Source organism: Lepidochelys kempii, chromosome 7, assembly GCF_965140265.1.
Source record: "Lepidochelys kempii isolate rLepKem1 chromosome 7, rLepKem1.hap2, whole genome shotgun sequence".
NCBI lineage: Eukaryota > Metazoa > Chordata > Testudines > Cheloniidae > Lepidochelys > Lepidochelys kempii.
In genome coordinates, this window is record NC_133262.1 from 94,568,674 (window position 1) to 94,581,127 (window position 12,454).

The 12,454-nt window shown below is 38.8% G+C and overlaps 1 protein-coding gene across 9 annotated transcripts in view; it reads left to right on the top strand.

Moving 5' to 3' along the window:
• The window catches only part of IDE (insulin degrading enzyme), a 183,250-nt gene that overhangs the window by 117,265 nt on the left and 53,531 nt on the right, over window positions 1-12,454 (top strand). For 8 of the 9 annotated variants that reach the window (XM_073353894.1, XM_073353898.1, XM_073353892.1 and 5 more), the window contains 4 exons: window positions 1,697-1,789; window positions 2,456-2,547; window positions 6,150-6,230; window positions 9,240-9,343. In XM_073353894.1, the coding sequence (XP_073209995.1) occupies window positions 1,697-1,789; window positions 2,456-2,547; window positions 6,150-6,230; window positions 9,240-9,343 (370 nt within the window). The remainder of the gene's footprint in view (window positions 1-1,696; window positions 1,790-2,455; window positions 2,548-6,149; window positions 6,231-9,239; window positions 9,344-12,454) is intronic. The other variant, XM_073353900.1, reaches the window with a different exon arrangement.

Here is a 12,454-nt window from a genome sequence, read left to right on the forward strand (position 1 = left end):
TTATTTTTGATTACAAGTATTTGCACTGTAAAAACAACAAAAGAAAAAGTATATTCAATATAAGTACTGTAGTGCAACCTCTTTATCATGAAAGTTGAACTTACAAATGTGGAATTTATTTTAAAAAAACCCCTGCATTCAAAAATAAAACAATGTAAAATTTTAGAGCCTACAAGTCCACTCAGACCTACTTCTTGTTCATCCAATTGCTCAGACAAACAAGTTTGTTTACATTTGCAGGAGATAATGCTGCCCACTTCTTATTTACAATATCACCAGAAAGTAAGAACAGGCATTTGCAGGGCACTTTGTAGCTGGCATTGCAAGATATTTATGTGCCAGATATGCTAAACATTCATGAGCCCCTTCCTGCTTCAGCCACCATTCCAGAAGATATGCTTCCATGCAGTATTATCTCCTATAAATGTAAACAAACGTGTTTGTCTGAGTGGTTGGCTGAACAAGAAGTAGGACTGAGTGGACTTGTAGGCTCTGAAGTTTTACATTGTTTTGTTTTTGAGTGCAGTTATGTAACCAAAAAAAAATCTACATTTGTAAGTTTCACTTTCATGACACAGAGTTTGCACTACAGTACTTGTATGAGATGAACTGAAAAATACTATTTCTTTAGTTTATCATTTTTACAGTGCAAATATTTGTAATAAAAATAATATACACTTGGATTTCAATTACAACACAGAATACAATATATATGAAAATGTAGAAAAACATCCAAAATATTTAATACATTTCAATTGGTATTCTATTTTTTAACAGTGTGATTAAAACTGCCATTAATCGTGATTAATTTTTTTGAGTTAATCACATGAGTTAACTGCCATTAATCGACAGCCCTACTATTTATAGTTTCAACCCACTTGCTTTTAGCCGCTCATGGACTTTCATGAGCCAAATTTTCATGCTTCTCTGGGTGCTCTTAAATACAGCCAAGTCATCAAGCTATACCAAGACTGCTATCAGTCTTTCCCTGCCTTCTCCATCGGTCCCTGGAATGTGGCTGGGGCACCTGGGATGTCTTGGGGCATGTGCTTAAACTGGTAGAATCTAGTGGACAAATTAAGGCAATTTTCTCCTTGAACTCTTTCCCCCATTGGAATCTAGTAATAGACACAGTGCAAATACAGAACTGAGAACCATTTGTACCCAGTCAGACAATCCAAAATCATCCACTCATGACATCATGTATTGGACAGAATAGTCCTCTTGCTGAGTGTCCAGTAGTTGATTTGCATGCATACTGGTTTTTCTTCCTGGTGAATACAATGGGAGAAGCATACTGTCGTCTTGACTTGATGGTAACGCCAGCAGCCATCAACCGCTGCCAGTATCACCTGACATCTTCCACATCAGCTGGGGCAAACTGCCTGGATCTTTTCCCTGAATGGGATAGTGTCTGTGGTAGCTCCTGTGAGCTGCTTCTCTGAAGCCTCCAAACTGGCAAGGGGACTACAGTTTACATGCACACATCCTCTTCAGCGTCTCATAATATTGTGTCTATTTAATCCTTCTTTTAACTTGTCTATGTAATAGGTACTCCGCATATAAGTTGTTTGACGCAAATGTTTTTTCAGAGTGCGTACGGTGTGTAAATAAATTACTATCACCAAAAACATTTAGAGAAACAGCATAAATGAACACATTTTTTTAGCAATATGTTTTCTTCTTAATTTCATAGGCTGGGTAAATACTCTGGTTGGAGGACAGAAAGAAGGTGCTAGAGGTTTCATGTTCTTCATCATTAACGTGGACCTGACAGAGGAAGGGCTTTGTAAGTGAAGAACTGTTTTTCAATCTCCCCTATTAGAAAGGAAGATGCATTCTGGCTTTTATTCTCTTATCCAAAGAGTCTAATTTTATATTTAATAACTTGCAAGCTGAATACATTTCTGTTCTGATACATGACTGTGCCCTGTAAAAGTGTTTTGGACACTGATCCTCTTAATAAGTTGACAGGCATTTTGTTTATCAAGGAGTCAGAAATCAACTGTAAATGAGTGTATTGAATAAGACCATTTCATAAAAGAAATGTTTGATATTAATTTCTTATTAATTGTTAATAATTAATAATTAAATAATTTCCCCAAATATCATAAACTCTTACTGTACATGCTGGATGGTTCATACCATATAAATCTGTATTGAAATAATAATGCTTACACACAGAGAAAAATTAACAGGTTCAAAGCATTATATAGAAAATAAAGCTTTGGTTCAATAAGGTACTTAAACACGTGCCTCATTTCAAGCATGTAAATAGACAGGTTGACTTCTGCACTGGGACCATGCACATACTTAAATACCTTGTTGAATCAAGTCCTAATTAACCAAGGTTAAAGACTTTTCATAATTTTTTTTAGTCTATTTTTAGGTGAAGAATTTTTTTTCAAGATGCAGAATGCAAGGAATTCTTAAGTGTGTAATCTTTGTTTTTCAGTGCACGTGGAAGATATAATTTTGCACATGTTTCAGTATATTCAAAAACTACGTACGGAAGGACCTCAGGAATGGGTTTTCCAAGAGTGCAAGGTATAGTAGTTTTACATTATAGTAGCAATTCTCTCTTAATCTGTTTTTATAGATAGAATTTGGATGTTAGAGAACCAAATTCCATGAATTCCAAATTCCCTATTGGAATTTCTTTTACAGTTCTGCAGAAGCAGTTTGCATGACTCTATAACATTTATTAAAAAATTAAAGCTGAGCTTTATGCTTTGATACACCAATATTTTTAATATAAATACAAAATGCTATTTCTGAGCCAGATGAGTGGTCTAGATCGTGGTCCTACCTTCTATGGCTGCATAGAGGTGTCGGGAGAAGTTTCACACTCCCCCTAAATGCACTTGCCTGGCCTTCTTCCAGCTCTATTACAGGTGCGGGAGGAAAACAGGAACAGGACACCTGGTACAGTTGGGTAGTGGGTGGGGAATGGACAGGACCTTCTTCTTCCCCATATATCATCTGGCACAATTCTGTTGACACAGGCATGTAGGGGGTTAGTATTCTCTGTTACCTTGTTGAACAAGAGCTCAGGAGATTACTTCATTGGACTCCTCCTGGGCAGTACAGCTGTATCCTGTACCTTCTGCAGAACTAATTGTTAAAGTGCACTCCAGTTCTGTGTGATTGTGTGCACATACATAGCAAACTTTGAAAGTGCTTTATTAATACCCAGTAATAAAATTTCACTTCTCAGTGGTGATGTGAAATGTAATACAACCCTTTACTCATAAGAGTGGCTCCATTGGTTCACTGGAACTACTCATGTACGGGTTACACATGCAAGTAAATGTTGCAGGATCAGGGCCTTAGTTATATCCTGTTAAACTTAGTAACTAGTAATAGTTTCCACTTAGAATAATCAGAAAATCTTTATCTACTTGACAAGATGAAAAACAGAATTTTTGGTTAAAATGTCAAATGTTAACATTTTCAAGCACTTGTCTTATTTGGCGAAATCTCTGTCAGTATAGATTTTTATATGACTTGTAAATACAGAAAAGCAGTAATTGCTTCTTGGTATCTCCTTTCCAGTCTGTTATGTAAATTATGATATCAGATATAGAATGATTAATTAAGGGTCTTATCCAGTCATGTGCATCTCTAGATTTCAAAGTTTTACAAGCTGCAGAATGCCATAAACTATAACTCCATAACAGATAGATAGTTGTACACTGCAGAAAAGTTAATTTGCTTCACCAGATACTTACTAAATAAAAAAATTGATCTCTGTCTTCACCAAGGACTTGTGGGACTACATTTTGGGAAGGAAATGCAATGTAATCAGCTCTAGTCCTCCCATATTGTGCTACTCCCTAGCTGCAGTTTCTTCCTTTCATCAGTGCTGGATTCACAGAGTCTGCAGGAATTTAGAGACAGTATCAACTGAAAAAAATCAATTTTCTGTTTGAATACTTTTGCTACATGTACTGCCTAAAATTATTTAGGGAGTTCTGTTGTTTATGGCCATAAGGTCCCTTAAAAATCTTTCCTTGTTGACAGTCTCAAACAGCAGAAGAAATAAGTTACCTTGCCCCTGTTACAGTGTTGAGGAAGGCCTTTCTCTTTTTCTCTCTCGCTCTCTTTTCCTATTTAGGTGTGAAGTTTGTGTGTGTGTGTTTTTTTTTTTATGTAGATATATATCTTACTCTGTGAATTAGCCATTACAAGCAAAATATATGTTCTGTCAAACTAGCCACTTGACCATGATACTATTGACCATTTGTATTATGATTTGAAACACGGATTGCCTGTTGTACCAAAATACAAACTATAGAGTATAGGTATATCTTACATGGTGTTTTACACTAACTAGTACTCCCATTTCAGTGTATTCATTTTTTAAGTTCTTCCCTTTCAATTGCCACTTCACATCAGACCCCTGCTTTTCAACTGCATGGCTTTCAGCAGCCCCTGCTATTATGTCTCTTCATCTTGTTGTAGAGGGACCAGCAATGCAACAGTTGTCATCTTTATTCCTTCCATCTTCATGCCATGTGTTTGCAAAGAGATGACTCTTTACTCTCTTTGTAGTATGGTTCCCAAGGGAGATTTCTCCAGTTCATGTGGCTAAAGACAGCGCCAGGAAAACCTTTTCTCATCCTCCTAGTTCCTTGTTATGCCTTGTGTAGGGGCTCTGAAAGGCTTCTGCCTCTCTGTTTCTACCATTGGCTGACTGAACAGGAGAAAAAAGGGAAAAGTACAGGTATTAGTTTCTTTATTCTTGTTCAGTGTAACACTTTGAATATTTCATTCAAAAACTTTGGCAATGGAAGTTTTAAAGTGCTATTTTAGATAAAGAAAAGTCTGTAGTGCTCCTGTTGCATTCGAACCCTTTGCTCACATATGCTAATTGGGCAGCTTCCTTCTTCTTCTTCTCCCCATCAGCCTCTCCAGTTTATCCCCACTCAGCCTCTGGTCTTGATCCCTACTCTAGAATTTTTCTTCAGTTCCACGATGCTGCTCCTCCTTTCTGAAGATCCTGCTGTGTAAATTTTATTTTCTCCTGCATAGCCTTCCCACAGCTGCCAGAGCTCATGAAATATCAACAGCTTGGTTTTCCCCCCTTCGCTATGAAGTTTCCTTCAGTTTGGATATATGAAAAGAGGAGAAAAGAGCATGAATGTTTTTAAGACTTGTAAAGCTATATTAGGCTCAGTTTCCATAAACAATATAACACTTTGTGTAAGAATTAACTGGAAACAGCTGCAGGAGATGTACCATCTTACAAAAAAAGGATATCAAATCAGATTTTTATCATTTTTTGGGGGAGAGGATAATTCAGAAAATTGATAAGTTAAATCAAAATGGTTTTCTGGTAATGAAGGAGATCATATGTATGTATACCTTAGCTGTATAGGTACTAAAGCACTTGTGTAAGTGAGAGGAGAGTGTTTCAAACACAGACAAAAGTTTCAGACATAGACAAAAGTCAACAATACGTTGTACTCTAGGTCTTCTAAGATGAACGGAGGGAATATTTGTTATAGCCAGTTTTGAATGTTTAACATGTGCCCCTAGTAGTAAGAAATTGATGTAAATCCTGATCAGGCTTTGTCTGTAAGAGAAGTTGTGCAACAAGAATCTTCTTCTGGTGGTCATGGATTTATTAAACGTTATTGCTTAGGACCTAAGAGCTGCAAAACCCCCATCTGTAAATCGGGGAGGATTTAAGGAGAGAGGAGTCTCAGAGCTGGCTTGGGAGCATATCCTTCCTAGTCAGCTCTACGTGGCAGCTACAAGCCTTTGATCTTGCCAGCTTTCTGCCCTTTGTCCTTCTTAAGCTGAGCTACTTTTTGAAGCATTTGAATGTAATAGTTGATGTCCCTGGATTACTGTCTAAAGAAGTAATCACCTAGTGATATAAAATCACAGGGGATTTTCACTTATTGGATGATAGCTGTTTTTTTGTATATGATCGTGTACAAGAAAGGGTAATACAGTGATTCATTTGGTTATTTAAATTGGTAAGCAACTGACAGGCAGTTGATCAAATGTCCAGTCCTTTATTTATTTGACCAAATGCCTAATTTGATCTTGAGTGTAAAATGTATTAAGTAAACTTTTTTATTCTTACAAAGTAGAAAATGGCTTTCCCATGCATAATTTGATTTAATTTTTTCTTTTAGGATCTAAATGCTGTGGCTTTCAGATTTAAAGATAAAGAACGACCACGAGGTTATACATCAAAGCTTGGAGGGATTTTGCATGTAAGTAAAGCATTTGTATTTTGGGCAATATCTGAATGGAAATAAATATGATGTTCTTCTACAGGTGATGGTCTCTGTGTATTCCACACATGGGTATGCATATGTGCCATGCACCTGAGTCTGGAATCTTTTTACAAGCAGTGTCAGTTGCCCCTCACATGCACTGTAGTTCTCCTTGTGCTCCAAACCAAGGGCATAAAGGCTGGTGTGGGAAGATGCCTCTCCACTTTCTTCTTTCCGCCGCAGGGTCTGAGTTGGAATCTTTTTGGTGTCCTCACCTCCTGTCTGCTGCAGAAGTTTAGTAATTTTTATGGTATAGTGTAGCATAGTATACTTAGTATTTTTACCCCATTTCTTCCCCACCTGGGGAATTCAACCTCCCCACCCACATACAAAAAAAAGTCTGGGGTTATGCCCAGAGTCCAAAAAACATGTTTTTCTGCCCTCACTCTTTCCTGTTTGTTGCTCACAGGAAAAAAAAAAAAAAATCAACGTTGCCTCTGCTGCTTAGGCAAGGTTCACATCTCTGCCAGGTGCTGCATCTGCCACTCTTTTCCCTCCCCTTTCACTTCCTGCCCCCCCAGTTGAACTTGGGGGTTGGGAACAGAGACTTAGAAAATATCTGATGGAGAAGGCAATGTAGGTGGTATTCTTAGCATCCCTGAGCTGGGACCCAGAGTAGTGGGTGGGCCTGGGTCCTTCCTTCCGGAGGGGGCGAGGGCCCATTCCACCAGAGGGCAAGCAATTTCAGCTGCATCCCTGAAGGACACACCCCTACTAGATGTAGGATGTCATTATCCCTACTAGATGTTTGTAAAGTGGGTACTTAGAGCTCTTTATGTTCCTTCACAAGACATACTCTAGTTACTCTTGAGGGCATTCTGTGCCAAAAAAATAAAAATTATGCGCCTAAAAATTATGTGCATAATATTGTAAAATTCTGCAAGTTTTGTCAATAAATAAATGCGGAGGCTCCAGCATGGCAGTGCACAAAGGTGGGAGATCACCCTGCAGCCTCCCCGCCCCACATCCCAGGGACATGGGTGGGTGCAGCCTTACCACTGAGTCCCTGACATAGCACAAGGCCTGGGCCTGCCCCAGAAACACCCTGGGGCCTTGTACCCTGGGACCTCTGTGCCAGGCGCACTAGGTTTGAGGCAGGCAGGCTCAACCAGGCAGGGTCCATGTGTGGAGGGGCTCATTGTGGGGAGATCCAGGTGTGGGGTGAGAGGATTCTGTGTGGGACAATCTGTGTGCAGGCAGCTCAGTGAGGGGTCTAAGTGTGGGGGGGATCTGGATGCACAGAGGCTCATTTGGGGGGTGGGAGCTCCAGGTGCAGGGGCAATGGGACCCTGCAGGGGCTTCCAGGGGAAAGTGGTTGGGGATATGATAGGTCCAGATGGGGGAGCAGCTCCCTGTACAGTGACCCCTCCTTCCACAGCTGAGGAGTGATGAGGGCAGGAAGCAGGGGATGATGCTAAGCTTCGTGTAGCTGGAGGAGGTTTCTGGGGGTTGGTCTGACACAGCCCCTGCCATTCCTTGCAGGGGAAGAGGAAGAGGAAGTCCCATCCTCCTGCCTCCAGCCCAGTTGGGATTAGCAGCTGATCCCGGCTCGGAGTAGGAGCCCACTGTCTTGGGTGTCCCCAGCCCTGCGGTGATTTACCTCTCAGCTGGCTGCTCCGGGTGCCTGAAACCAATGTACCTGTGCAGCTAGGGAGTGGTATGTGACTGCTTTTGCTATGCTGAGCCAGATTCAATTTGCAGCATATCTCAAAAAATCAATATATGATTTTTCCAGATAAAAAAATCAATATATGATTTTTCCAGATAAGCAGTCTTTTGCTCTCACACACCAATATATATATAATCCCCCAAACATACAGTCAATCAAGCTAGTTGTCCTGCAGGATTCAGAAGGAGGACAGAGATTCAAATTATAATTTCAAATGTAGCACGCGGATATTATGGTAATTAGAACTATAAAAATACCTGTATAGATGGAAGAGCAATGTATACTGTGTATCTGAGACTGAAATCTGATGTGCTATTTTATACTTTCACTAGGAAGGTCCAGCTAGACAGACAGCACAGCCATAGCGAAGCTGTCTAGGAGATGCACTGATTTGAGTAGCTCCCCCAGGCAGTTTCCATCATTAGGCAATGATAGAGACCCCAGCAAGAAAGTACAGGTGCCATTGTCACTCCTTTGGCATACACACCAGGGACTGAATGGGGGATCTCAGACCTAAACACGTGTGCTACTACAGCTTAAGCTAAAGAGCTAAGTCTCTGTATGTGGGGAGAGTAGCAACTCCTATGCTCTGTGAATAGGCGCAGATGCAGACCAGTAACACATGCTTACGAGTGGGTCACGCTGTTACCTGGTGGAATCCTTGCAATAGCTTGCTTGCATTCCTCAGTTTGAATCCTAACTCCACCATCGCTGCCTGCAGAGGTTGCAATTTCTACGTCCCTTTGTGCCCATTGAACACCCAGTCCAAAAATATACTTTTCTATAAATCCAGCTTACATGGTAGTATCTTAAGGAAAATGATCATATAACTTGGAGTTCTAAAGAAATATTTGAAAACCCCAAATTACTGAAACAATATATATTGTGTTCTTAGATACTGGAAACGTTCTTTCCTTTGAAAAATTGGCTAAATTACGGTTATAAGGATCATTTTAGAGTTCTGAAACTTGAATTCTTGAGAGTCTGTGTACACTTACTATTTCCTGCTTTTAACGTTAAAAATATCCTCCAGGGGTCACTATTTTACATATTATTTTTACTTAATTTTATATTAATAACTACTGGAGTTAGGGTGGATGGCTTTTTAGATGACCATATAATAATGTATTCAGAACCTAATATAAAAGCTCTCTGTTTTTCATAATAATTACTATTAAATGCTATCTTTTTAGCTTAATGCAATAAGGCTTTGTTTTATTTAAAATGTTTTCTAGTCAAAAATGTTTTATTTTTATTTTATTATTATGTATTTTTAGTATTATCCTATAGAAGAAGTGCTTGCTGCTGAATATTTACTTGAAGAATTTAGGCCTGATTTAATAGAGATGGTGCTGGATAAATTGAGGCCAGAAAATGTCCGGTAAGCTCTTTGTAATAACTTTTATATTTTAAACCATATATTCTGTGATGAAAACAAATGAATGTAACTGGAATCAAAAACCTTGTGGTGCCTACTACTTTTAATACAGACAGATGGGGAAATAAAAGTGAACAATGAGACAAAGTATTTGGGTGACTTTATTTGACCCATTTGTGCTAAAAATGGTCACAGGGTGGTAAAGGCACAACACACAAGAATTCTGGTAAGACAAACTAGTCCTTATTTCTTTTCCCCACTTGGACATGTGCCATGTCACAGTTTATAAAAAAAAAAATAAAAAAAAATTAGACCGTTGTCTCATGCCAGGATCACTAATCATGTGGTTACTTTTCCGGCACATGTTAGGGGATTTTGCATTTTTATTTTTAGCATTTGATTAGGGTTACCCATGAGTTGTTTTTGTTTTGCCTCTTAAACTTGCTGGTGAGTCCCTGTCTACATTTCTGTAAATCTAGCATAAATCTGGGTTGATTTGGGTCTGTTGATAGCAGTTGGGCCAAAGGATCATGTCCCATATTAGGACTTGGCTCTTACCCTTGGTTTACAGTGAAGTGTAGAGCTTGCAGAAGTGAGGAGAGGACAGGATTACAAACTTCAGTTAAAATGGTAAAAGGTCCTTTCTTGACTTTGGGTGACTGGATGAAAGTTACAGATCTCATGACACCTTTTGTGAAAGAAAAGTAATGTAACATATCTTGCTAATTTTTAGGATGCACCTGGGACACACTTAAATAATTGCATAACCTTGTATATGTAACTCTTCTGCTGTACTGCTATTTGTTGCTCTCAGCTGTTGCATCTTGTCATTTATTAAAATCATAAGCTCCCTAGACAGGCAAATTTCCTTCTTATTTGTTTATGTAATGCCTAGCAAACATTTGAGTGCTCAAGAAACAATAAATAGTTAATTCTAGTGGTGGGCTTCCCTTTAGCAGATATTATCAACAGTTTTGCACTATTGCTTTTCCCAGTTCTGCTCTTGTGAATGTATGGACTGAATAGCATGAGTTTTTAGCGCTCTCTCTTACTTCCAGAATTTCCCTTTGGCTAGTTACCTTTTCAGGAGCATAAAATAGCTGTTAGGGTTAAGAGGAAAACATGTAGGGTATATGTCTACACTGCAATTTAAACACCTGCAGCAGAACCATGTCAGCTGACTTGGGTTGGCAGGGCATGGGCTGTGAGGCTTCAAAATTGCAGTGTAGATGTTTGGGACCATCCCACTCCTGGGGTCCCAGAGCTTGGGCTGCAGCCCAAGCCCGAACGTCTACACCACAATTTTACAGTCCCGTAGCCTGAGCCCTGTGAGCCTGAGTCTGCTAAAACCAGGACAGTTGTGGGTGTTTAATTGCAGTGTAGATATGTTTTCCTCTTGATCGTAACAGCCATTTTATGCTCCTGAAAAAGGTAACTAGCCAAACTGGACATACCCATAGATGCTCCACTTGTAGCAGGGCAGTGTAAACCAGCCTGACTAGGTCTCTAATGCTTCTTATGATAAATCTCCTAGCCATTGTTTTGCCTTGGAGAACAAAATGTGTTTAGGACCATTGCATTTGCTATGGCAGATCAGATCAGTATTCTGTCTCTGGTACTAGCCTCAAGCTACTGTTTCTGAATAACGTTTGTTTGTTTTTTAAATGCCAGTTGACCAACGGTCTTTGAGGTGGGAAGTAAAAATTTTCTTTCTGACCCCTGCAGTAATTATCGGCATCCCTGAAGCATGAGATTTGATCATTCCTCCTCAGCATGCCGGACTAGAAATATTGGTCTCAAAATTATCTAGCCTCCTGTACAAATCCTGCTTCAGAATTTGAAGCTCTGGTGATATTCTGTGGCAGTGACTATAGATGTTGGGGGTAGGAGAGTATTTCCTTTAATTTAAAATAAATAAATAAATAATGCCTACCATTTACACCCTCAACCCCGATGTGCCTTTATTACAAGGCACAGACTAATTTCACAAGCATTTTTGAATTTTTACTTCTAGAATTAGTGAAACATTGCATCTGAAGTTATGTATAATAGAATCCAAATTTCCCCAAACTGTTTGAGTGGCACCCCTCCATGCCCCACTAAAAATGTGGTCACATCAGTAGTTAGTGGAATAGTGAGATGTAGATAATGCACGTTAAGAACACTAACCTTCCATATATTTAAACTTTTCTTCTTCATTTTATAAAAAATTCCATAAATACTTTGCAAGAAACATACTCATTATTATTAAAGTTTGATACTGGTAATGTCCAAATGCCTCCTATGGGATCAGGACCCAATTGTGTGGTACAATCACATAAGAGACTCTCCCAGCTTCAAGAGCTCCTCATAATCTAATAGAACATCCACAGCACATGTGTTTAGTTTGTATTTTAACCATCTGCACAAAGTTTGACATTTTGTTAATTATTTTGCTATTAAACATCTCTATGAAATGTTGAATTTATGAAGAAGATAATGATATGACCTTTCTGGATATGCAGTAACTGTTATCAGAATTCTTATAAATTTTATGTGCCTTTTAATCTAGTTTGTAATTCCTGTTGTGTTTCTTTGTTGAATATACCATTTTGCAGTAAAAACTGTTATAGAATTCAAGGTTTTGTGTTTTTGTGAAGACTGCTGAAAACATCTTAGTTTGTAATTAGTTACTTGCACTGTTTCTCATCTTTTATTCTAGATTTCCCCTTCTTGGCCATGTCACTTGTAGGCTTCTGATTGACAATGTGTATTGATTAAAAAATATAAAATAAACTGCTACCACAGTAAAGAGGTCCATTGCTAATCAATAAACAGCAATTCATGTGGAAGTCTGCACACAGGGTTCAGCATGCAGGAATAGGACTTAAATCTGTTCTATATTAACTAGGTCATACATAAAATTTCTATATCAAAAGTCTTTGTGCAGTTACTACTTTAATTATTTGGTCTCTGATGTAGGTGTTGAGAAAAATTCAGTAGTCATATTGCAGATTTTGTATAGGATGCTTGCTCATCCAGCTTGGTCTACAACTCCTGCCTATGAAACTCGAACACCTTAATGGGACTAAATCGGGGGGCCCAGATAATCTTCATCCAAGAATATTAAAGGAA